The sequence below is a fragment of the Alligator sinensis genome, unplaced genomic scaffold, assembly GCF_000455745.1.
Source record: "Alligator sinensis unplaced genomic scaffold, ASM45574v1 scaffold262_1, whole genome shotgun sequence".
In the NCBI taxonomy this organism is placed as follows: domain Eukaryota; kingdom Metazoa; phylum Chordata; order Crocodylia; family Alligatoridae; genus Alligator; species Alligator sinensis.
In genome coordinates, this window is record NW_005841904.1 from 3,107,227 (window position 1) to 3,131,236 (window position 24,010).

The 24,010-nt window shown below is 41.3% G+C and overlaps 2 protein-coding genes across 2 annotated transcripts in view; one reads left to right on the forward strand and one right to left on the reverse strand.

Moving 5' to 3' along the window:
• EIF2AK4 (eukaryotic translation initiation factor 2 alpha kinase 4) overlaps positions 1-21,840 on the forward strand; it is a 72,986-nt gene extending 51,146 nt beyond the window's left edge. Inside the window, exons 28-40 of the mRNA XM_025197753.1 lie at positions 4,495-4,560; positions 5,113-5,283; positions 7,780-7,914; positions 7,996-8,103; positions 8,741-8,869; positions 11,648-11,734; positions 13,223-13,335; positions 14,059-14,117; positions 14,351-14,448; positions 16,066-16,134; positions 17,052-17,096; positions 18,412-18,530; positions 19,121-21,840. Coding sequence (XP_025053538.1) covers positions 4,495-4,560; positions 5,113-5,283; positions 7,780-7,914; positions 7,996-8,103; positions 8,741-8,869; positions 11,648-11,734; positions 13,223-13,335; positions 14,059-14,117; positions 14,351-14,448; positions 16,066-16,134; positions 17,052-17,096; positions 18,412-18,530; positions 19,121-19,178 — 1,257 coding nt within the window. The 3' untranslated portion in view covers positions 19,179-21,840. The remainder of the gene's footprint in view (positions 1-4,494; positions 4,561-5,112; positions 5,284-7,779; positions 7,915-7,995; positions 8,104-8,740; positions 8,870-11,647; positions 11,735-13,222; positions 13,336-14,058; positions 14,118-14,350; positions 14,449-16,065; positions 16,135-17,051; positions 17,097-18,411; positions 18,531-19,120) is intronic.
• The window catches only part of SRP14 (signal recognition particle 14), a 5,105-nt gene continuing 412 nt past the window's right edge, over positions 19,318-24,010 (reverse strand). The window contains exons 3-5 of the mRNA XM_006018510.3: positions 23,337-23,462; positions 22,669-22,701; positions 19,318-22,151 (exon numbers count right to left, since the gene is read on the reverse strand). Coding sequence (XP_006018572.1) covers positions 22,062-22,151; positions 22,669-22,701; positions 23,337-23,462 — 249 coding nt within the window. The 3' untranslated portion in view covers positions 19,318-22,061. The remainder of the gene's footprint in view (positions 22,152-22,668; positions 22,702-23,336; positions 23,463-24,010) is intronic.

Below are 24,010 nucleotides of genomic sequence, written 5' to 3' on the forward strand. Positions count from 1 at the left end.
TTGCATGATGAAGACATTGCGCCATGTCCATGGGCTGCACCTGTATAGGGCAGGTTGTCAGGAAGAAGAAAAAAGGAATAACAGTTTGCACTGTGGTTGCTGACCAGCTGGGGGAGCTCTCGCTGGTCAGCAGCATCACTGAAAAAAATAAATGACTCTACTAAAGAGTAATCAATCCCCAGGATCCCTGAGGTTTCCCCAGGAAGCAAGATGGTGGTAGGGGGAAATCTGACCCCAGCTCCCCCGACCTGCACATGGAGTTGGGGACACTGTGCCCAGCTGAAGCAGATCCTGGGTCTCCCAGGCAGCAGCAAGCTGGGAAGGGCAGGAGAAAACCCCTCTCTCACTTCTCCACAAAAGTTCAGTGAGGCCCTGGTCTCCTGGGCAGCAGCAGGCATGGAGGGTAATCCCCCGCCACTTCCCCTGCATAAGTTCAGGGAGCAAGGGACACCCTACCTGGCTGGAGCAGAGCCTAGATCTGAGCAGCAGCAAGTGGGGAGGGGGAATCCCTTCCCCCTAGTCCTTCCCTGCACACGTGCAGGAAGCTGGGGATACCCTGCCTGGCCACAGCACAGCCTGCTCTGAGGAGATTACCCACTTCTACTTCCCCTGTGCTTGCTGCTGCCCAGGAGACCCAGGCTCTGCTGTGGCAAGGCACAGTGTCTGTAGCCCCCTGTGCTTGTGAAGACAAATGGTGGGGGGATTCACCCCCACTCCTTCCTGCTTACTGCTGACTAGGAGATCTGGGTTCTGCTCCAGCCAGACTGGATACCCCTGGTTCCTGGAGGGAAGTGTGGGGGGGGATTTCCCCTGTGCTTGCTGCTACCCAACACTGGCTGAGCAGTGTGTCCCTGGCTCTCTACCCTTGTACGGGATAGTGTATAGGGGGGATTCCCTCCCCCATATGCTTGCTGCTGCTGCCCAGATGCTATGGTTCACTGTGGCAGGGGTGTCCCTCCTCATCTGCTCTGTGTTTGCATGGGGAAGGGGGGCAGTGTTGCCCCAGGATTCCTTTTACCAGAGACCCCTAAGGATTGACACAGCCCCTTGTCCAATTTGGTATCAAGTGAACTTTTATTTACTAACCCCTAGGCTTATTACAAGTATTCTTCCTTGTAATAGGACCTGGCAAGCAGTTCCTTAGACATTAAAGCAGCAAGCTTCAGTGGTACCAGCCTCATCCTCTGCTGGGTGTGTGGGATGTTAGTTTCTGGATTCCTTGTTACTCAAAGCAAGAATTCCAATTCTGCTTCTGTCTTCCCAGGGTAGCAACATAAACACACACTGTCTCTTTGTTTGTCCACTACTTTTGTAACTTTCTCATCTCAAACTGTCCAATCCTCGAGTGTCTTACCTCATCTTTTTAGATAAGATACTCCAATCCTATTCCATTTTTTATCTTCTTTCCTTTTAGGGAAACTACTGTACCTAGTTAGCCCACCGTACCAATCACAGTACTCATTTTTCCCAGTGCCTTATAAGGCGCTTTGTACAATTTAATTGCTTAGATCCGGAAAGGCCTAAAGTTATGCTAAGAGCCTGAGCATAACTCAGTTTGCCTGCTACAGGCAGGGCATGGTGTTTCTGCTGGGTGCTGCTGAGTAGGAGGAATGAACGTAGGGCTTAGAACTATGCTGGAGCAGGGGTTTCCTCCACGTTCTTTTTCAGAGAAGTTTATACTGGAGAGGGGGTAATGTACCCAGGGATGCTGGAGGACCAGCAGATTGTGTAACAGCAATGTATTCCTTGCTACATGTGCAAATTAAAGCTGAATAGCAACCAGCTATAAAGTTGTTACACAAATTGCCAATTGCTCAAATCCCGAGCGAGACTTTATAAAAGGGTATAAGGCAAGGTACTGCGTTTATTGATTACATGAGTTAGACATAGAGGTTCGGGCACGCTATTCATACAAACACACACAGATCATCATACACATCATTATACACAGGCATACACATACATGAGACAACTATTTCATCTACACATACACCAGATATAGTTGTCAGCAATAGTTGCTCAATATCAGCCCAGGGTGGCCAACCCAGGCTTATTGAGTAGATGATGATGATTTGAAGATAGCAGATTTAAAGATAACAGCTGGAGCGGGGTGAATAGATGCATCTGTGCTCCGATGAAACAGCAGTAGAGAAAGAGACTCGCCCAACTTGGCATTTTCAAAGTGTTCTTATATAGGGATTGGCATCCTTTGTTTGAGTGCTTTGGAGTTTTTCTATACCCAGCTTTTGTTTTTTGTGGTGGTTCTTTTTTTGTCTTCAGCTTATTTTAGCATTGGAGTGTTCTTGTTGCCCATCTTGCAGAATTTTTTCTTCTGTTATTTCCTTTGTGCCTTCGAGCTTCAAAGGGATTCTTCAGCCGTTTGTTAGTTAGTTACTGGCTGTTAACTTACACTTGGTGCCTGTTGCTTACATAAAAAGTTAAATCTTCTTCTCCCATCTCTATGCCATTCTTTCACCATTCACCCTTTTACACACACTCATACATAAATGCAGAGTTCATTCACTTGTGTCAAGCAGAAGGATACAAAATGGAGTTTTCAAGTTGCTTACAGGACAAGACTAACATGGTTATATTTTACTATTATTACACTCTATGTTAACCTCAGCTACATTCATAGAATCATAGAAGTAGGGTCGGAAGGGACCTTGTAGATCTTCAAGTCCGACCCCCTGCCTGGGCAGGAGGAAAACCGCTCAAATGACCCCAGCCAGGTAGGCATCAAGCCTCTTCTTAAAGACCCCCAGCATAGGAGCCAGCACCACTCCCTTGGAAGTTGATTCCAGATCCTAGCCGCCCTAACTGTAAAGTAGTTCTTATGGATGTCTGATCTAAACCTACTCTCCAACAACTTGTGGCCGTTATTCCTTGTTATCCCGGGGGGCGCTAGGGGAAACAAGGTCTCCCCCAACCCCTTCTGGTCCCCCCTAGTGAGTTTATAGACGGTCACCAGGTCCCCCGTCAGCCTTCTCTTGTGGAGGCTGAACAGGTTCAGGTCCCTTGTAGGGTCTGCCCTGCTGCCCCGGATCATGTGGGTGGCCCTCCTCTGTACCCTCTCAATGTTGTCCACATCCCTCTTGAAGTGGGGTGCCCAGAACTGGACACAGTACTCCAGCTGTGGGCTGACCAGTGTTGCGTAGAGGGGGAGGATCACCTCCTTGGTCCTACTTGAGATGCACCTGTGGATGCACGGTAAGGTCTGGTTAGCCCTGCCAGCCGGGACCTTGCATTGTCAGCCCATGTTCATCTTGGAGTCAGTAATGACTCCAAGATCCCTTTCTGCCTCTGTGCTCTCAAGAAGGGAGTTTCCCATCTTATAAGTGTGCTGTTGGTTACTACTGCCCAAGTGTAGCACCCTGCACTTGTCAGTATTGAAACGCATCCTGTTTTTGTTAGCCCACCCCTGCAACCTATCCAGGTCTTGCTGCAGTCTTTCCCTCCCTACTAGCATGCCCACCTCACCCCACATTTTGGTATCGTCAGCAAATTTGAACAGGTTGCTTTTCAACCCATCGTCCAAATCGCTGATAAAGAAATTGAACAGTGCGGGCCTGAGGACCAAGCCCTGGGGGACTCCGCTGCCCACTTCCCCCCAGGTCGAATATGACCCGTCCACCATCACCCTCTGAGTACGACCCTTCAGCCAATTTGCAATCCATCTGACTGTGTAGGCATCAATGCCACAGTCACCTAGTTTTTTAATGACATTAGTTCAGTTCATGCTACAAAGTTACTACATATTTTCGAGGTCTAACTTTATAGCTTTCTGAAGCTTTTAATAGCGTGATGGGTGCTTTTCGCATGTAGCTGATCTCAGTTAACTATGCAATTAACTAGTTAATTGCACAATAACTGTAACATGTAGAGGGGGCCTCACTGTCCAACATCAAGTGCTATACTGAGAGTTAGGTGCCCTCTGTTCTAGCATACATATAACATATCTGATTTTAATTTAGCTCTGACTCTACAGATATACTGAGCAGAAGGGAGAGTTGAAGAACGTGTTCCTGTTATTTAAACAGTTTCATATTTTTCATAGTTTTTGCTATTCACATTGCTCAGTCAGATCAGAAAAAATGGACTGAACTTCATATTATAAATGCTAGAGGGATGTTTAAATACCTACAAGAGCTTTCCATATTGGCTTTTACATGCTCACATAAATATTTGTTTAGCATTAATTTCTTTTAAAACTTTTAGCAAAAGCTGATTTTTTTTTTGGATGAACGTTTTTCTTGTAAAGTGACCGAAGTGAAAGTGGTGGCATTCAGAGACTAATATGGGACTTCAGTTTTGCCATTCTTACAGGGAGGTTTCAGAGGGTAATTGCACTTTTGAAGTAGAATTCTTAAAAGGAGGAAAAAAACCACTTAGTTATGTCTTAATCCTTGTCTCCAACAATTTGATAAATAGTTTTTTTTATCAAAATTGAATTTTTTAAAAGCTGCTGATGCATGATGATTTGTTTTGCTTTAGACTGAAAAGCTAACTAAAAGAGAAGTGGAAGCCAAATTTTGCAATCTTTCTTTGTCACCAAATAGTGTAAGTATTTCAGTTAAGCTTTATATTTCCTGGCAACTTGCTATAAATCTGTGGCACCTTAATTTTCATAAAAACTCTACTAAGACAGTGCAATCCATGAAGAGAGAGATGCCTCTCTCTTTTGCAGCTAGAATTATATTAGTCTCTTTGCTGTTTTATCACTGTGGGAAGGGGCCATTATCACCCTGTATCAGCATTTCTGTTTTCCAGGTTTCTCCCATGTTTTGAATATTAGTGTTTCAAAGTATGCAAATGTTTGGAATTAAATACAACATTGTGAATTAAAATTTCCGGAAGAAAAATGGTGTGTGGTGTTCTAAAATCAGATTCTGCAAAATTAGATGCATAGCTGTAAAGCCTGGGTGGAGATAGACCTTCACCTTCCAACTTTCAGACATTCTGTATGCACTCGAGTTTACTAATAAAGTAGTAGACCCATGTGCAAAACAAGGGAAAATAATACGTTTCTCTCTGTCCCATTCCAAGTTACGTGCTGTGGTGGGGTTCCTCTTGTTCAAGCTTGTGTATAGCATTATCTTTTTCAATTTTCAGCTTTGTCGACTCTACAGGTTCATTGAGCAGAAGGGAGAGTTAAGCAGCATATTCCCAATTCTAAACACAATGATAAAACAAAAAACAGGTGTCACGCAGCTGGTGAAGCATGGCATGAAAGATTTAGAGGAAGTCATAAGTCTCTTAAAGCAGCTTGGCATAAAACTTCAGGTTGGTTTGTTTGTTTGTTTTTAAAGAATTCTAGTTAAATTGATTGATTTATAAATTTGGAGACAGAATTGCTCTTCCTAAACATTTCCCTGGGAACCAAACCACTCATAACCTTGAGCACAGAGCAGGTGCCATCAACTTGTAGGACTGCATAAAATGACTGTTAAAAATGACCCATTTTTAGATTGCCAAGGTTCTTAGGGTGAATCTGATATCTTTTATTAGACCAACTTAAATAGTTGGAAAACAATTTTTAAGCAAGCTTTGGGTTCAAAAACCCTTCGTCAGGCTGAGGAAGTTTCAGCAGTTGGCATGTGCTCTTCGTGGATGGAATGAGAAGTAAAGAAGCCAGAGGCTGAGCTAGTATGCATGCAAGATAGGCAGTCAGTGAAGATGTAGATTGAGTCAATGGGTGAGAGACAGGCTGGGTATGGGGGAAGAAAAAAGGGATGAATAGTGGAGAAGTACCTGGGGAGTCAGATGTCAGGCAGGTTATAATGTGTCATAAATCCAATGTCTATATTTAGTCCATGATTTTTAGTATCCAGGAGGTTGGTGAAGTGGAGTTCATAGGCTCATCTCTGGGAAGTGTTTTGTAAGTATCCTTTGAGGATCAGGACTGAGAGATTGGAGAGAGAGTGGCTTTCTTGTGAGAAATGTGCCCCCACAGGTAACTGGGTATTCCTGTCTTTGATAGATTTCCGGTGTGCATTCATTCTGGTGCACAGTTGTTGCTTGGTCTCTCCTACGTATTTTCCATCAAGGCATTTGGTGCATTGGATGAGATATATTACATTTCCGGAGGTGCAGCTGATGGCTCTGTTGTGGGGTGTAGTAATTGTGGGGGTGGTGGAGAGGTGTTGGCAGGTGTTGCATTTCTTGTCATAGCATGGTCGGGATCCACTTGGTGTGTTCTGGGCCTGAGGAAGTTTTGCTTCTGGTGATGAGGTTAGTGAGGTTCGGTGCTTGTTTGAAGGCTAGGATGGGTGGCTCTGGGAAGATCTCTTTAAGAATAGGGTCTCTTTCTAGTATGGGTTGCAATTGTTAGAGGATTTTCTGTACGGGTTCGGGGAGGGGTGATATGTCATAACCAGCAGTGTGCTATTTGTGGGGGGTTTTCTTCTGTATTGCAGCAGTTCTTCACGTGGTATCCGGGTGGCTTTCAAACATGCGATCTGTCTCTTTGGAGGAGTGTCCGTCCTTGTTAGGTGAAAGCCTTTTGAAGGTTGGTGAGGTGGCAATCCCGGGTGTTCTCTTCAGTGCAAATTTAGTGGTATCTGAGGGCTTGGCTGTATATCACAGCTTTTTTGGTGTGTTTAGGGTGATTGCTGGTTCTGTGCAAATACGTATGTTGGTCTGTGGGTTACTTGTATAATGTGGTCTGTATTTTTCATTCTGGATACTGATCATCATGCCTAAAAAGGAGATATTGGTGCTGGAGTATTCTAGAGAAAGTTGGATTGAGGGATGGTGATTGTTGAATTTCTGATGGAACTCAATCGGAGATTGCAGGTTTTCAGTCCAACCCTTTTCAGTTTTTCAGGTTTTCAGTCCATCAAATCCTTGCTATAATTAAGATATATCAATGACATCTTCATCATTTGGACTGAAACCTGCAATCTCTGAGTTCCGTCAGAAATTCAGCAGTCACCATCCCTCCATCTGACTTTATCTAGAATACTCCAGCACCAACATCTTTTTAGACATGATGATCAGTATCCGGAATGATAAAATACAGACCACATTCACTGACTGCCATCTTCACTGACTGCTGCCTGTCTTGTATGCATACCAGCCCAGCCTCTGGCTTCTTTACTTTTCATTCCATCCACGAAGAGCGCACACCAACTGCTAAAACTTCCTCAGCCTGACAAAGGGTTTTTGAACCTGAAAGCTTGCTTAAAAATTGTTTTCCAACTATTTAAGTTGGTCTAATAAAAGATATCAGACTCCCCCAAAGAACCTAATCTACCTATGTCCTTAGACCAACACAGCTACAACCTACACCCCCATTTTTAAATCTGCACTTTCACTTTTATTACCAATTAGAGGATGCTCTTCTTAAAATTATTTAGATCTAAATAACTATAGTCATTTTTAATAAACTATATTTCAGTTAAATTATTGACTGAAAATCATTTTCTTTGTATATTACTGAAAAGGGGCTGTTACGTTTAAAAAATGAAGTGTACAAAACAGAAACAATGGAACTGGCTCTTTGTATTGAGAGGTTTTCAATTTGGGGTTTAGATGTGTTGTAATTCAAGTTCCCTGTAATATTTCAGATTCTTTTTTTCTGATTTTTGGATTTCATCCTGACTCTTCAGGGATCATTATTTTAATCGCAGTCCTCTTTTCTGTCTTAATCTTCTCACATTGGAGGTTCTATGTTAAGTTTTGAAAAGTGTCAGTTCAATGCCATTTAAGATACTGAAGTGGACAGACAGAACTGTTGTAGCACTTAGCAAGCTTGTAATGTTTATTTCCGTTTTCCAGGTTTCTATAAATTTGGGACTGGTATACAAAGTACAGCAGCACAATGGAGTTATCTTTCAGTTTATAGCATACATCAAACGGAGACAAAGAACGGTTCCTGAAATCCTTGCAGCTGGAGGCAGATATGATCACCTGGTACATACTTAACTTTGTGTTTTCTTTAAATGTATATATTTTTTGATATCTTTCTAACAGAACTATTTCTTGTCTGCTCAGATTCCACAGTTTCGAGGGCCACAAACAGTAGGACCAGTTCCTTCTGCTGTTGGAGTCAGCATAGCTATCGATAAAATTACCACTGCTGTTTCCAGCATGGAAGACCCTGTAAGTTTCAGCTCCTGCTTTACTTTTTTTATTATTATTCCTGAGATTTCAGTAATTCCATATGAAGTCAAAGACGGGCAAGAAATATTGACAGTCTGATAGGTCCTAAAGTAATTCCATATTAAAATAGCAAACAGAAATCTTTAGGCAGTAGACTTCCTGTTACTTCCTTTTTATGTAGATATTTTAACATTCCAGTGAGAACTGGAAATATTCATCAGAAAACTGAAATACAGAAGCATAATGGCATAAAATACCTTTTGATGTCTATTTAATGATTCAGATCTCAAAAAGAAAAATGTTTGCACCCAAAAGATTGCAAAGAATTTTTCTAACTGTTTTAGTTGGTCTAATAAAAGATATCAGATTTACCCAAAAAACCTAACTTCAACCAACATCCCTTTCACTCATTCGTGCTTCACACAAGTCCGAAGAATTACAGTCCTTCCTTTTAATAAACTTTATTTACTCAAATATAAGATGGCCACCTAATAATGAGATTTTATATATGGAAAACTTATCAATTTGTTATGCAGCAGTGTCAGTCAGCACTGCTGATTGCCCGGGCAGGGGAAGGAGTTTCCATGTGCTTTCCAGCAGTCGTCTAACAACTTGCTCATGTGTGCCTTATTCTCAGGTTACTGTTAGCTCCTGTGATTTGTTGGTTGTAAGTGTTGGACAGATGTCAATGGGGAGAGCCATTAACATTGTTCAGAAACTCTGGACTGCAGGAATTTCAGCTGAAATCATGTACGACTGGTCCCAGGTAAGGCTTCTGTCTACCTATTGGTTACCTGCATATCATTTTTACTAGGGCTGGTATTACTGAGGTTCCCCATTAGAGGTTGTGTAATTATAAAATGTTAATATTGAGCATGTGTAGCTTACAATTCAAATATCAATGAATGTTTTCCTTGCCCTTGTAGTACTGAGGGTATGATCAAAAGTCCATTGAAATCAATGGAAACATTCCTGTTGAATTCAGTTCTGAACCATCCCTTGAATCTGTGGCCCAGTGGAAGGAAAACCTACATCTCTTTGGGCACCTATACATGAATGCCAAGGCTGCTTTGACGCACTGGAATTCCAGCGTGTCGGAGCAGGCTTGATTAATCCAGCCTATTGGAGTGTGGCAATTGCCACACTTCCCCAGCTTCCTGTATCTTGTGCATCAGTGTCCCACACTTAAAAATGGCAGTGGGGACACTTGAACTAAAGCCTGTTGAGGGAGCTTTAGTTCAAGTGCCCCGCCACCATTTTTAAGTGCAGGGACACTGGTGCAGGAGACACGATGGCACTTTAATTCGAGCCTAGAGCCGCTCTTTCATTTAAAGTGTGTGGGGTCATATGTTTAAATGGAAATGAAGGTAATAACTACATTCTGCTGTTTAATGACATTATTAAATGAATTGGAGCCACTCTTGGAGCCGCTCTAATTAAAGCACTGCTCCCTCCACCCGGCCTGGAGCATGTGTAAAAGTGCCTTCTGTTCCAAGTCCAGTGCTTTATCCACTAAATTGCGTTGCCTTCTTGGAATGAGACGGGTAATGCTAATACTTGTATTTATGAAGAGCCCAAGGTTCTTGAGATGCTGTAAACTTTAGATAAATGCTTTACCAAAGATCATAAACAGTACGGTGTTTGAGTGGAAAGGGATCAGAGTTAAGGATATGTTCCATATCCCAAGGCCCACTATAGCTTTATTATACAGTATACCCTCATGAATCTGGCATGCTCGGGACCTGCCAGAAATTTGAAGACTCCGGATTTTTTTAAACTGGAGCAGCAACCAGTCCCAGAGCGGGGACTGGCGGGGAGGATAGGAGTAGCAGTGACTGCACGCAGAGAGGCGGTGCAGGGTGGTGGATGCTGGCAACAGCCACCATGTGCAAGCTTCCCCCTCTGCTCTGGGACCAGCTGCAGCTACTTCCCGATCTAGTGTAGTTTTAAAAAGTGCCATATTTTTGAGAATTACGGATATTTGATATCTGAATTTATGAGGTTATACTGTACCTGGAACTACTGAGCAGTGTAATTGAATTACTGCTCTGATAAACAATATTGCTAGAATTGTTGCAGCTACATTAACCTTTAAGCATATCCAGGTATTTAAAGGCTTGAGTCCCACTGAAATCCAGCAGATAAATGTCTAGCCTAGATAATTGGATTGTGGGACAACGAAGTACTTGAACACCTTGCACTTCTCAGGCAAATTTTAGATTTTTGCAACCATTGCTCAGTTGGGTAATTGGTAAATGACACAGGAAATATCATGGCATCTCCTTTTCTATCATTCATAGATATTAGGGTCGGAAAGGACCTCAATAGATCATCGAGTCCGACCCCCTGCATAGGCAGGAAAGAGGGCTGGGTCTAGATGACCCCAGCTAGATGCATATCCAACCTCCTCTTGAAGACCCCAGGGTAGGGGAGAGCACCACCTCCCTTGGGAGCCCGTTCCAGACCTTGGCCACTCGAACTGTGAAGAAGTTCTTCCTAATGTCCAGTCTAAATCTGCTCCCTGCTAGCTTGTGGCCATTATTTCTTGTAACCCCCAGGGGCGCCTTGGTGAATAAAACCTCACCAATACCCTTCTGTGCCCCCATGATGAACTTATAGGCAGCCACAAGGTTGCCTCTCAACCTTCTCTTGCGGAGGCTGAAAAGGTCCAGGTTCTCTAGTCTCTCCTTGTAGGGCTTGGTCTGCAAGCCCTTAACCATCATGTTTGACTTATTCCTTCACCAGCTCACAACAGGGTTTTTGAGGCACTTAATTGCCTTGAGGTGACCGTATTATCTTAGCGTTATCTTCATTTTTTTTCTAGTTTTCCTCGCATTTGGCCATATGCTGGAAAAATGCGAGTGCAATTTGGGGCTAATGCCCTTTTAGTCATGTGGGTTTTTTTGTTTGTTTGATTTTGTTTTTCTGTCCAGGTTGCTTTCCTCTTTGTGAAGCTGTTCACAGAGTGTTGGCCTGTTTTTCTTTTGTTTTTAATCTGGCTATAGAATGTAGCTAGAACTGCATAGCTTAGCTATATCATATAACTGGAGAATGGCTGTACTTTTATTTTGGTATAGCAAGAATTGGCCCTGATTCTGCTCCAAAATTCTCGCAGGAAAACCCCAAGACTGCATAAAGCCTGACTGTAATCAGTGGAGCAGTGGGCAGTGCTCTACCCTACCCATGTAGTTTGCAGGCAGGATGTGGGGCTCTCTCACAGAGAAAGCTACATCACAATGACAGATCATCAAAAATACATCATTGCTTACAGATGCAAACATTAAGCTTTTGCTTCTTAATCTTGCTGAATCCTATCCTTGTGGGTCAAATCAGGGTGATCCTATAGATGCCCTGTAAGAGTGAGCAGCGGAAAAGTGTTCTTCCTGGACTGATAGATAAAGTTTTCTCCTGCACAGAAAAGAATAGATCCACTAATTATAGCCACTTCCTTTCAGTTTAATTGAAAGGAAAATATTCTGGTTTTCTATATATTCATTTAATAATTCTGTCCTCCTAATTTACCAGTTTTCTTTCTTTCTTTTAGTCGCAAGAGGAATTGCAGGAGTATTGCAGATATTCTGGAATTACATATGTAGCTCTTGTCTCTGATAAAGAAGGAAATCATGTAAAGGTAAAAGTTGGGGCAAGGGAGATTTTTTTGTAAATGTTTCACATGAATAATCTGCTCTTCTGAATCTTTCTCTTAAAGCTAATACTGGTACCATATTTTCTGGAAATTGAACTCTTAACAGTTGAATAACAGATTACTGATAAGTGTGAGTTTCTGAGTAACTAACAAGCATACCATTACTCTGAAAAATGAATAGTAGATACACGGCAGACCCGTCTTTTTAGCTTTTGTCCAACTGTCTATATCTTCCAGGAAAAACAATTTCATAACTTTTAATCACAAATCACATAACTTTTAGTTACAATTGAAAAATTATGGCAGTTGAGTTTCATTTAAAGTGTGTGGGGGCATATGTTTAAATGGAAGTGGAGGTAGTAACTACATTCTGCCACCACCTAATGGCTGCTTCATGACATTATTAAATGAATTGGTGGTCTGTCTGTTTTTAAGATGACAGATGTCCACATCCCAACATAAATATCACCAAAATTGACAGCTGATAAGGCTTCAATAGACATGGATACCAAACCATGTTATGTCTTCAGGTCAGGGTTGATTTGCAGAGGTCTGGTGTTGGGAAAGCTTTAATTGTCACTGTCTGTACTGTATCTGTTAGTCATTGGTGCCCAAAGTTCTCAACAAAGCTGGTACTTTTCATAAGCCCTAAAAATTTACAGTATTTAAAAAAAATAAAATATTGAAATGATGATAAAATATCACTGTTTCTGAGTCATTGCCATTGTTACTGTCTTTGTCTTAATGAAAAACTCTTAACTTATTAAAGTCATTTGACAGTGTATGGCATTATTGTGTGATATAGCTGATATGCAGTATTAAAATGTGTTTCACTTATTTGTTACTTCTAGCAAAATATCTTTATGAACAGGTTGATCTTGATAATTATTTGATCAAAAAGTGATAGAAAGATGCATGCATGCTTTTTTAAAAAAAATGAGTGCTCTATCAGAGAAAAAATAAAGATACTATTGTATTGTATGTTAAATGGCATCCTTGCTCTCTGGTTTAATTGTTCATCTCCAAGTAAATAAAAACTGGGAAAATGCGTGTAAATTTTGAAATTTGGAAGTCACCTCTGCAAATTAGTGAAAGGCAGCTACATTCCAAATTTAATTATTTTAATGAAATAATTTAATGAATGCAGTATACTGTGAATGCTGTGTACCAATCAATCCTAAACTGATTATTGCATATTAACAAAGGCAAATGGCCAAGCTTAAGCAGTGGAAACGCAACGGAAATTATTACTAGTTGGGTTGCAAAAATCTAATCAAGCAAACCAGAGGATTTAATTAACCAGTGATCATAGAAAGTGAGTCTCTGTCCACCTGATTATTTCATCCTTAGTAGGTGATGGATCTAGTAAGACTTTTTTTTTTCTTTCTCTCCATTTTTCCAAAGTATATTTACTTAAAAGATAAGTAATATCAATCTGTGAATCCTTGAAACATTTAAATTAATCTTTTGTAGGTGAAATCGTTTGAAAAGGAAAGGCAGACAGAGAAAAGGATTTTAGAATCTGATTTAGTAGAACACCTGGCCCAGAAACTGAAGACCAAAGTCTCTGATGAAAGAAATAACAGGTAGGAGCATAAAAAGTGAATGCAACCAGTTAAAATTAGAAATGTTTTCATAAACTGAATTAAGTTTTCAATATGGCATTTTAAAGGAGCTCTCCATGAGATTATTTTCAATAAAAATTACCTTTGAGAAAGCACTGCCTAATTTCTTCTATGGGTGGGTAGTGGGATTTGTATTATTCCTGTGTCATAAGACTCTCCAGAAGGATATTTATTTTCACTAGCAACTGAGACATTTTGAAGCAAAATTCATATGCTTTAAAGAGTTAAGGCCAATTTTTTTATCTGAGGTAAATTGTTCTAATGTTGCATGTTAAAACACCTGCCTGGACAGGTGCTGTCCTAGTTTATGCTATAATTCTAGGAAAGTCCTTTATATGAAAGGAAAAGTGTAGTTAGAAATTCTTGACATTAACATTCCAGGTATGAGAATATGGGCTGTTGTCTAAATAGATAGGATGCAGGAATTTCTTTGTAGTACAGAGGAAATGTAAGGATTGTTGTTTATTCTCTTGTCTGCTAGCTCATAGCACTTAGTGTACACAAGTTTTTAGGAACAAATGCAGGTGTTATAGGGCTTGTTAACTAATAAAAAATGCAGAATTTAGTTTGCAAATATGTGCCTAAAAGCTCCTTTGTATTTTAAGTTTGTTCATGTTTATTCCACTGTACTGCTTTTAGATTGCATCTGCTTTTTTAATTCATTTTTTATTTGCTTGCTTTTAGGGAAACTTCAGATAATCTCTCAATACAAAATTTAAAGGGATCATTTTCTAACACTTCAGGTATACAGTTATTGATTATTTAGAAACATCAACTGTGTTCATTTCTAATACTCTTTACATTTAAAGAATTTGGTATTATATATTTTTAATATACACTATGAGAAACATAATAAAATAAAAATGTCTTTTTTTACCAATTGTTACATGGCTAAAGGCACTTCTCAGGGTGGTGTATAACGTTCATGTGTTTAAAAAAAAAAAAAAAATTACGTTTTGAAACATTTGCATTGTAGGTTTATTTGAAATGCATGGAACTTCTATAGTTCCAACTGTGAGCATTATAGCACCTGAGAAATTGTCTGCCAGTGCCAGACGACGTCAAGAAATTCAGGTAAATGCAGGTGCTTTCTTTTTCCCCTTTCATTTCTGGCTTGAAATTTGTTTTAAAAACCCACTTGGATGACTGCTTATGAAAACTTCTGCCAAATGGACATTAAGTTTTCAAATCAAGCACTCCGAAGTTAGGAAATGCTTGACATTACATTTCCCCCTGTAGCCTTAATTAAATGATCACAAACAGTTTCTTTTGTGGGATCCATGCCTCACTCAGGATGAATAGTGCATAAGGCAGAGGGTTACAAGGAGAAAATGGATGTGTCTGCATTGGAGAAGGACCAAACAAATAGGTTCCCAGTTGTCTCAGTCTCTTTGTAATGTGGAGCTGGGTTGTCATAACGCATGTGCCCAAGGAAGCTCAGTTAAGATTGCAGAACCTTAATCTTAGCATTTTCTAACTTTTTTGAGCGTCCAAAATAATTTAAATTACAAGTTCAACATACATTTTATACAAAATGTATATCCAGGGCACTCAAACGTGTGTCCCTGTAGTTTAGTATTTCATTCACTCTCTTAAACTACCAGGCATAAGAAAAAAATTTCCCGCACACTGTATATAAGCAGTTACTTTTTTTTATTAAAATAAAATGTGTAGTGTTGTAATGATAGAACAGCAATTGTCACCCAGGGTGCTGTGGCATTTCATGTGCATTTCATGCCACCTTGCAGTTTGCCTCAGGAGACAGGAGTGCTATGGGGCCACATGCACAAAGTGGCCAAGTTTCCTGTGCTCCCACATAGACTAACTTCTTGCAGTAGTATATGGACCATAGTGCATTCTGGGACTGTTTTCTGTGCCATCGCAACTGCAAGAGCATCTCATAACCTTGTAAAAGACGGTATCTACTTAACCACATAAACAAAAAGATAGACTATCCAGGGAAATTCACAACCTTGTATGCCAAGTCTTGTTAGTGTCATCTAGTCCTCTCCTAACACACACTTGTATTTGGATGGCGCACATATTCTGTGAATGAGCATGAGACCTACACTTGCATTCCTGAGAGCCATAAAATATTTCAGTCTCACACTTACCACCTAGCACAAGGATTGGCAACCTATGACCCATTGGAGCCACTGGATCCAACCTGTAGTGTGGGGGCTTCAGCAGCACAGTGCTTTGTCTGCTCCATGCTGCATGCTGCATCATGGCCAGGTGGCAGAGAGAAACAGCAGCCCATGGGTCTTACTGCCACTCTGCTTTGGACCTATAAGCTGGGTCATATCAAACTTCTAATAAAAAATTATACTTTGTTTTCTTTAGTCTGTAAGACAGTGGTCTAACAAATCCAGTGGCTGGTAGTTAAGGCTTCCCAAGTTCATATACTGTGCAGATTGTTACTAGTGAAAGTAATTAACTTTTCGACCAGCTCACTGTGAGCGTACATGTTAGGACTGGATTGTATTTCCAAAACATCTGCTCTAGTTCAAGCAAGAATTAATCCAGGGAAGTCCTTAGGTCCGTAACCTGTAACAGGTTAGAGGACATTATTGCAATGGCCTTATAATCTGTGAATCAGTCATATAGAAAACAGAGTTCCTCAACATCAGTGTTTAACAGGAGACCTTTGTCTACTACTTTTACCACTAAAATATTAAACTTAACTTGCAGGTGCAAACAAGACTGCAGACGTTCATCACTAACTTGCAACAGAAAATAAGCGAGATTGAAATTCTGGCAGTAAGTCATTTTGCTAAGGCCTAAAAATAAAAACAGTACATCACTAGTTTTGTGGCAGGTTTGATACTTGGATCAGCATTGTTAGTTGCTGGTGACAGCTGCCCAGCTAGCAGGAATCTTATGCTTGAAGTTTTTTTAACACTCTTATGCTATTGTGATGAAAGGCTTCTCGTGGTAAAATGAAGTCTGTGTAATATTTAGTTAACTCTCTGAGAAGTGTTTTTCCAATGGGTAATTGGGTCTCCTGCATACAGCAAAATGTCTACATTTTAACTATTTAATTGCTGCTAACTGTATGATGTAGAGTTGCACTGTTCCACCCAGCACCCCAGTGCCAGTGGATTTTATGTAATTTGTTGCTGCCACAGGTTACTGTTACCTTATCACCTAGAGGGCACTGTTTCTCCTAGGCAGACAAGGTTGTTTGGGTGAATATGATATCCTTTACTAGACCAACTTAAATAGTTGGGAAAAAATTTTTTAGCAAGCTTTCAGGGTTAGGAATGTTACCCCATGATCAGATTGTTATGGACTATGGTGGTTTATGCCTTCCTTTGTAACAGGAAGCATGGCCCTCTTCCTTGGATCTCTCAAGTACATTTTAACAACCCTTGCAGGACACTGGCTGCAGTTGTCCCTCCTGTTTTATCCATGGCAAATTAGGGCATTATGCACATTATTATGCGACAGGGTTGACTGTAGATTTAGTAATAGATTAGATAAGGACTTTTATGGGATGGTTTGGATAGGGATGATACTGCCTCCGACACTGGGTCGGACTAGATGACTCCAGAGATTTCCTTCCAGCCATACGTTCTGATTCACATGACCAAACTAGTGACAGGAATACAGTTGTTACTTATTAAACTATGTAGTGTGATTCTTTGATATTGACTTCTTTTGCCCTATTTTTGCAGGTTGATCTACCAAAAGAAACTATAATGCACTTCTTCTCACTAGAAGTAAGTCCAAAGTAACTGTATAACGTGCTAGATTTTTAAAAGTTAATGGGGTCCAAATTGAAGTTAATTTTAAAATTAATCAGAATTTTCCTTTTAAAGTTTGAGGTAGGCATTAAAAACATCTCTGGCTGCTTATGACTGTCCCAAACAGTGGCCAATTAAAATTAACCACGGTTCCAGTCAGTTTCCCAGTTGCTGTCAGTGCCCCCCAGTGGTATAGAATGCTTTTCACTCTACTACAGAAGGGAATGCAGTTCAATAAAGGCACATGCTTGAGTTAGAGGGAGATGGACCTAAAAGACTGACGCTGAGGATAGATTATGTCACTGTGCGCCACCTCCAACACAATCTCTGGAGTATAGGATGCAGAAAAAAGTTTCTTCTCCCTTCAGTTGAGGGTAGCTTCAAATGCAGCAGGTGCCTACCATACAGAGGTTAATTTGAAAGGTAAACCTAATGTAGTCTAGCATCCCTTTAATTTTTCATAACTCTCAATAGGGAGGTTAGTCCTGTGACAATGAAATACTGGGTACACTTGTCAAACTTGGGCTTCCAAAGATGTATGAATGGCAGACAATTTGTTTAATGAAGGGGTTCTATGCCTTTAGCAAGTTTGAAAACCACTGGACTAGAGAACTGCAAATTACTTTTGTAATTTGCATATTGTAGGACACACAAAAAATTGAATGGAAAAATCACAGAGTGTATGGTGCACAATATAAAGTGTTGTTAATGATATTCATGAACAGTAAATCAGCCGCATAAAATTGTTTAATACAAGTGGCCAACCTGTAGGAGGTTGGGGAGGTGGCAGGCAGCAGAAGGGGATTTGAGTGGCACTTCAGGGAACATACAGGGCTAACTTGTGGCACACCTGAAAAGTTGGCTCCCACTGATATTATATGGGACCTAAATATTGGAAATTGAAAATGGGAGGAGCCAAAGAAAACTAAGGCTCATGTAGCAGATAGTACCTAAAAGCAATCTAAGTGTGTACAGGATTACATAAGTGGCCCTCTCCAAAGAGGAGAAACAGAACACTTGAGCCTTCCCAACATGATGCTGTTCAGACTGAAGGAGAGAACTGCTCACCAGGACCCTCTGTCCAAACACTGCTGCTATAAACAGATCCAAACCACAAATGCTGTTCTATCCATTTTTTTACAAGAAGCTGGATTTGTGGTAGGTCAAGTAGGAGGGTATTGATATTCCATTCATATCAGAAGCATGAACTGTCCTAGATGCAATATTTTTTGCAGTAAAGTATAATACTGTATGAAAATGCCTCTTGTTACTTCTGCCTCCTGTATCATAGTATGATGGAGACGAACAGTCATTTTATGCAACTGTGAAACAACTGATGTCACGATTACCAAAGCAGAAATACCTACAAGCAGTTTGTGATGAAATTTATAATATCAAAGTAGAGAAGAGGTAAATTGTTGTTTTACTGTTGGTGCTTTAAGAAGTTGAGCTGCTTAATACATCTGAATTTTAGTGAACAGAGTTCGCTCTTCTTTCTCCAGAAGAAAATAAACCCTGTTGAAAAATCTCTTATTCTTTGCATTAGTCTTGGCCTATAGGTACCCATTAGGCCAGCCCAGTTAAAGCAAGCCAGTTTCTGCAGCCATTGTCACACACGGAAATGATGTTGCTAACACTTCAGCCAGCCACCTTTTGACTCTTCCCACCCCAGATAACCAGATAGCCATGTAGAATGGGTCAGCTGGGGGTACATTATTACAGAATCTGGGACTGGAATAAGACTTAAATTGCTGTCACATCTCCCCTATTCCAACTATCTAGTTCCCTCTGCCTTACAGAAGGCTCACTGGGTTAACACTGCATACCTGCTATGAGGTAGACAATAAAGCCTTGGGCCACTAGAAGTCAGTCCACACATACCAAGCATGTTGTAGACTCGCCTTTCTCCTGTTTCCAAAGACAGCTTGTTTAGAAGCTTTGGCATGACTGCTATATTATCCGCTGTTTTGAAGTCTAACATTCTTTCTTTTCCTCTGCAGAGTTCCTGTGCTTATCCTGTACAGTTATCGAGATGATCACTACAAAGTTCTATTTTAGTTCTTAAAAAAACCCTGTTACTGGGGTGTTTCAGTAGCAGCACTTGACTTTAGAAAAAGCTCCATGCCCTAAACAAAAAACATTCTATCAACTCTGCCACTGTTCTGCACATATTTCAAGAAGCTGTGATAAAAGCAAGGCAGGGCAAATACTGTTTATTTTTTTTAGTGTAAAGTGTTTAAGGTTTTGTATGCAATAACTGTAACATACATTGTCTAAACAAATTCAAAATAAATGTTTTATAATCACGCACTAGCCATGCATTGTATTTTAACTGGACTCCATAATGATAGTATTTGTTTGCTCAGTAGCAGCCACGTTGACATGGCAAGTGTACTGTGCCAGACAAAAGTACCCTCAAATGCCATGTGCCTCTGGAAAGGGAGAGCAATGCAAGTCCCACTTATATTCTGGTCTGGGAGGATTAATTAATAAGGCAGTGCCACTCAGCAATAGCAATTAGTGCCTGGCACATGTGACCCTAATTACTTCTGATCCAAGAAGCAGCCTGTAGGAGGCAGCACATACACTGCTCCCCAGTGGAAATGTGTGATGCACTTTGAGCCTGAAGACTGATTCTGGGAAAGGAATTTTCCCCAGGTGAAGACTCTAAGCAGAATTCTTACTGCACATTACTTGAAATTTAAATAAGTACTGAAGCCTCTTGAAAGAATATGACTATACTTATACTTCAGAAGCAAGTTGTGAGGCAATTCTTGTGATCCTCTAAAACTGAACATTGTAACCTACAGACAGGACTGTGATTGGCAAGCTGAAACAGTCTTTCAGTTCAAAAGCTCTTACTGAATTTCACTTACTTTTTGTTCTAGTTCTAGAATAGTGAGAAGACAATGCACTTTATCAATTTTTTTTGTATTTGTACCATATTTACTCAATTCTAATAAGGTGTCCCATCCCACCCTGCAATTTAACATGGAAGAAAAAAACCCTTGTCATAACAATTAGGACTGTAAAGCTTCAGTAGCTAATTTGATTTGGTGGAAATTTGGCAGCTGAATCTCCAAATCAAAACTGGGAGACTTATTAAGAGGTCTGAATAGAATCAGAAACCTCTGAATCGATTTGGAGAGATTCAGGGCTAATTTGGCTGTAGGCTATACAGGTTTCCCTCGCATAAAGTGAACCCACTTTATAATGGAACAAATAGGTATAGGTTCCCAAGGTGGTGAGGGGGGCTGGGACTAGGGAATTGGGGAGGGGGGGCATTTCTGGGGCTGCACTGTGCTCTGCATGCGTGTCCCCCACCACCACCCACCTGGGCTCTGCCTGCCCCCACTCACCCCATGCTGTGGTACAGGCAGCTGGTGTTGGTTGCTTCCAAGGCCACTGCAGCAGAGGCTGGGGGGAGTGGCAGCAAGCAGGCACAGGACCCAGCGCAGCCTGTCCACTCACCCTAGCCTCTGCTGCAGTGGCCCTAGGAGCAACTGGCACCAGCTGCAACAGGAACTGTCAGTGGATGTGGGGGGAAGGGCACATCCCTTGCTGCTCTGCACCCAACCCCTGAGAGGGCTGTGGGCTGTATGTTCCTGAGGGGGTGTGTGCCCCAGGATTTGCACAGGGGATGACAGCAGGCTCCTACTGCAGGCTGGAGCCAGCAGCAGCACCAGGCTGGCTGATTCTTCCCAGTGCTCAGGGTAGACATACCAAGCACCAGGAACAACCCATACTGTCCCATACAACTATACCAAGAAGACTGAAGTTGACACCAAACTCAATGGCTTTAGGTGTTAAGTAGCCTTAATCCTAGATATTTATATCATACTTACACAACTGCCTTAAGATCCTTGAGACTCAGGAGTATAACTAGTTCTTCTACTTCCACATAGTTTACTTCTGACTTAATAAACTAACCTAGATCAATTACCTATCTATAAAAGTTCTTCCATGTACTGAATTAGTAGGGGTTTTTGGTTTTGTTTTTAAGTATATTACCTTTTATTTAGTTAAATAAATAGATGCTTCTAGTAACCAAACTTTTCAGTACTGCAGTTTTCCTTTACAATAAAATGTAGATACCCCATTTCTTATAGCATAATCCTGAACAAACAGTGGGGAGGAATCGCTTACCTCTTTACGAAGGAAGAGAGACCTAATCAGAAGTTCAGGGCATTTCAAAGCAAAAACTGCAGGAGGTGGGCTTGGTTCTTACCCCTAGGGCCTGCAAATGGTGTCAGAACTGTTTGAATCCCAAGTACACATAAACAGGTTAATTCCTAGTTGTTTACTGGGGAATGTTATTAAGAGTTATTTTATTCAAATTGATTTATTTTGTTTAACTGAAACAATTAAGCGTAACCATTTCGTATCTACTCCTAGCAAGGAGCTACCACAGTAGTTACAGGTTAACCATTTATCTAAGAATCAAATCTTTGTATACATCTTAAGGATGATGCTTTTTACCGCTATTGACCTATGCTCACTCCTAGAAACCATGAAGGAGGTGAAAAATAAAATGTCAGTGTTCCTAAGATTACTTAGTGTCCACTTTCCCAGTAGTTCATACTAGGCTTTCAGTCACAGAGACTCAAGATCCTGTCCTGGCATTTCCTTGTGACCAGGCCTCTCTCCTTCCCTGCTGCCTCCCTCCCAAGTTTACACTGGCTATCTCAAGTAAAAATACAAAATAGAACAGCAATACAAGTACAAGACTAGTTGGCAGCTGAGTGAAACTATTTCAGCATAACCCAGTAAATACTCCCACCATACAGGAATCCACAGAAAGTACTCTTTGCCTCCAGTTTAAAAGACTATTGGTCACATCCCAGTATTCTCCTGGATATAAAGCCAAAGCTATCTAAGAAATGGACTTTACTGAAGGCAAGTATCTGGATGAATTGCATTGATGGGAGACATTCCATTCCCTCACTGCGTTGCTTTACTTTTCTTGTTTTTGCTTTTCTTGTCTTTCTTCTTCAAGCCATCCATGTTGGCTCTTAGCAAATTGGAATAGGCCTACAAAAAACAAAACAAGTCTAAGACTCTCCCAGGATGGATCAGAGAGAATTGTATTAGACATCCATGGATTGTTAATTAACACACACACACACACACACACACACACACACACACACACACACACCCCCCCCCCACCCCCCCACCCCCACCCCCCCCCCCCCCCCCAAAAGAGCAAAAGGGAAAACAAAGGTATAGAACAGCGTTTTTCAACCAGTAGGTCGCAAGAACATATGAAAATGAACAGACTTTAAAAAACAGATTCTTCTTTAAAAAAGCAGAAGAGTGGAAAGCTATGTCTTTTCCCTTGAAAGCTTGCAGAGTTCCAGCCTGTGAGGGGCTGCCTGGGGCCTCCCCATGCCCCACACACTTACACACATCCACCCCACATGCTGGGAGCACTGGGTCAAGACTGGCCACCGATGTTTACAGATGGGTCCTGGGACAAAAAAAAACAAAACAAAAAACAAAACACTGCTATAAAAATACAAGACCCCATTCCCCTACAAAAACTTACCATCTGGAATTTATTTACTTCCTTTGAGCTCACCTGTAAAAAGCAGAAAAGGAGGTTAAGCGGTAAGGTGCGAGTCTTTCCTAACTACTGACTAGAATTCAGTAACTAGTTGTGCTATCTCTTGCCATCTGATCCCCACCAGCAACTGAAGCTGTCTGACCAATGGATCAGATTCAGTGTTCAGTTACACGGATATTACTGTAGAGGGGCACACAAGAAAGAAAATGATTGGTGACAGGTCTCATAAGTTGGAAAAAAAAAAAAAAAAAAACTTGTTCAAAATAAGCCACTTGTCAGAAGGCAGAGAGAGTCCAACTTCTATTTGAAAATAGGGTTTTTTTGTTGTTTTTTTTTTTACACAAGAGGCTATTCCACAGCATGTTCCAGATTAATTTCCAAACACAGCACTCTTTTCCTATCCATTCACACACAGATTCTACTGTCAAAAACACTTGAGCTGTCTCCAAGCATCCAAACATGTTCAAGTTACCTTTAGTTACCCTGAAAATTGCCTGGCTCCCATGCCTGACAGAATTTTAAGTACCACTCGTGAAAGAAAGCTAAAGTTTTGAGAGCTACAACTGACAATCAGCCTAAACAATGCAAGTAGCTATTCAGGGTTTAAGTGGAGTTGCACGTTACTTCTTTAGCCCAACTTTGCTGCTTACCACGGTGCTAATCTTCTTTTTCCCATCCGTTGCCCTCAGAAGACACTTGTTATCTGCTGGCTCAAATCCTTCTATGTGGCCTTTCCGTGGGACTGGTTTTGTTCGACCATCATCTGTATTAAAAACCAAGCCAGGTTTCTCTTTTACCTTCAGCCACTTACCTAATTGTCAGCAGAACTAGAAAGTTCATCCAGCAATAATCAGGCCAGGAAGAAGATACGAGCTTCCATCCTACAGCTGCAAGTCAGCGTTTTTCCCCAGCAGCCTTGAGCCCCGGGCACTAGGCGAGACTCTTCCAGTTACAAAAGTTCTGGATGGTTACAGACCTAGAGGCCTCGTGCAGTGGAGACCATCTGCCACACAAGGCAGTCAGTAGCAGCAACCAGAGACTGGCCAGACTTTTCTTCCCACAATCTCTAGGTCTATAGCAACCATTTTAAGAATTGAGAGAGAGAAAAAAGCAACCCATCTGCAGCATTTCACCCAGCATGCCAGGGATCCCCAAGCAAAATAGACTGAGGCTGGTGAAAAGCATCTTTCTGTTATTCATCTGGATCAGCGTGCTCAGCCTTGCGGGCTGCACGAACGGCCCCGGCCCGGCAGGGCCCGGCCCAGCGCGCGACCTCCGCCACCCAGCCCGGAGGGGCGCCCACAGCAGTGGCGATGAGCGGTGC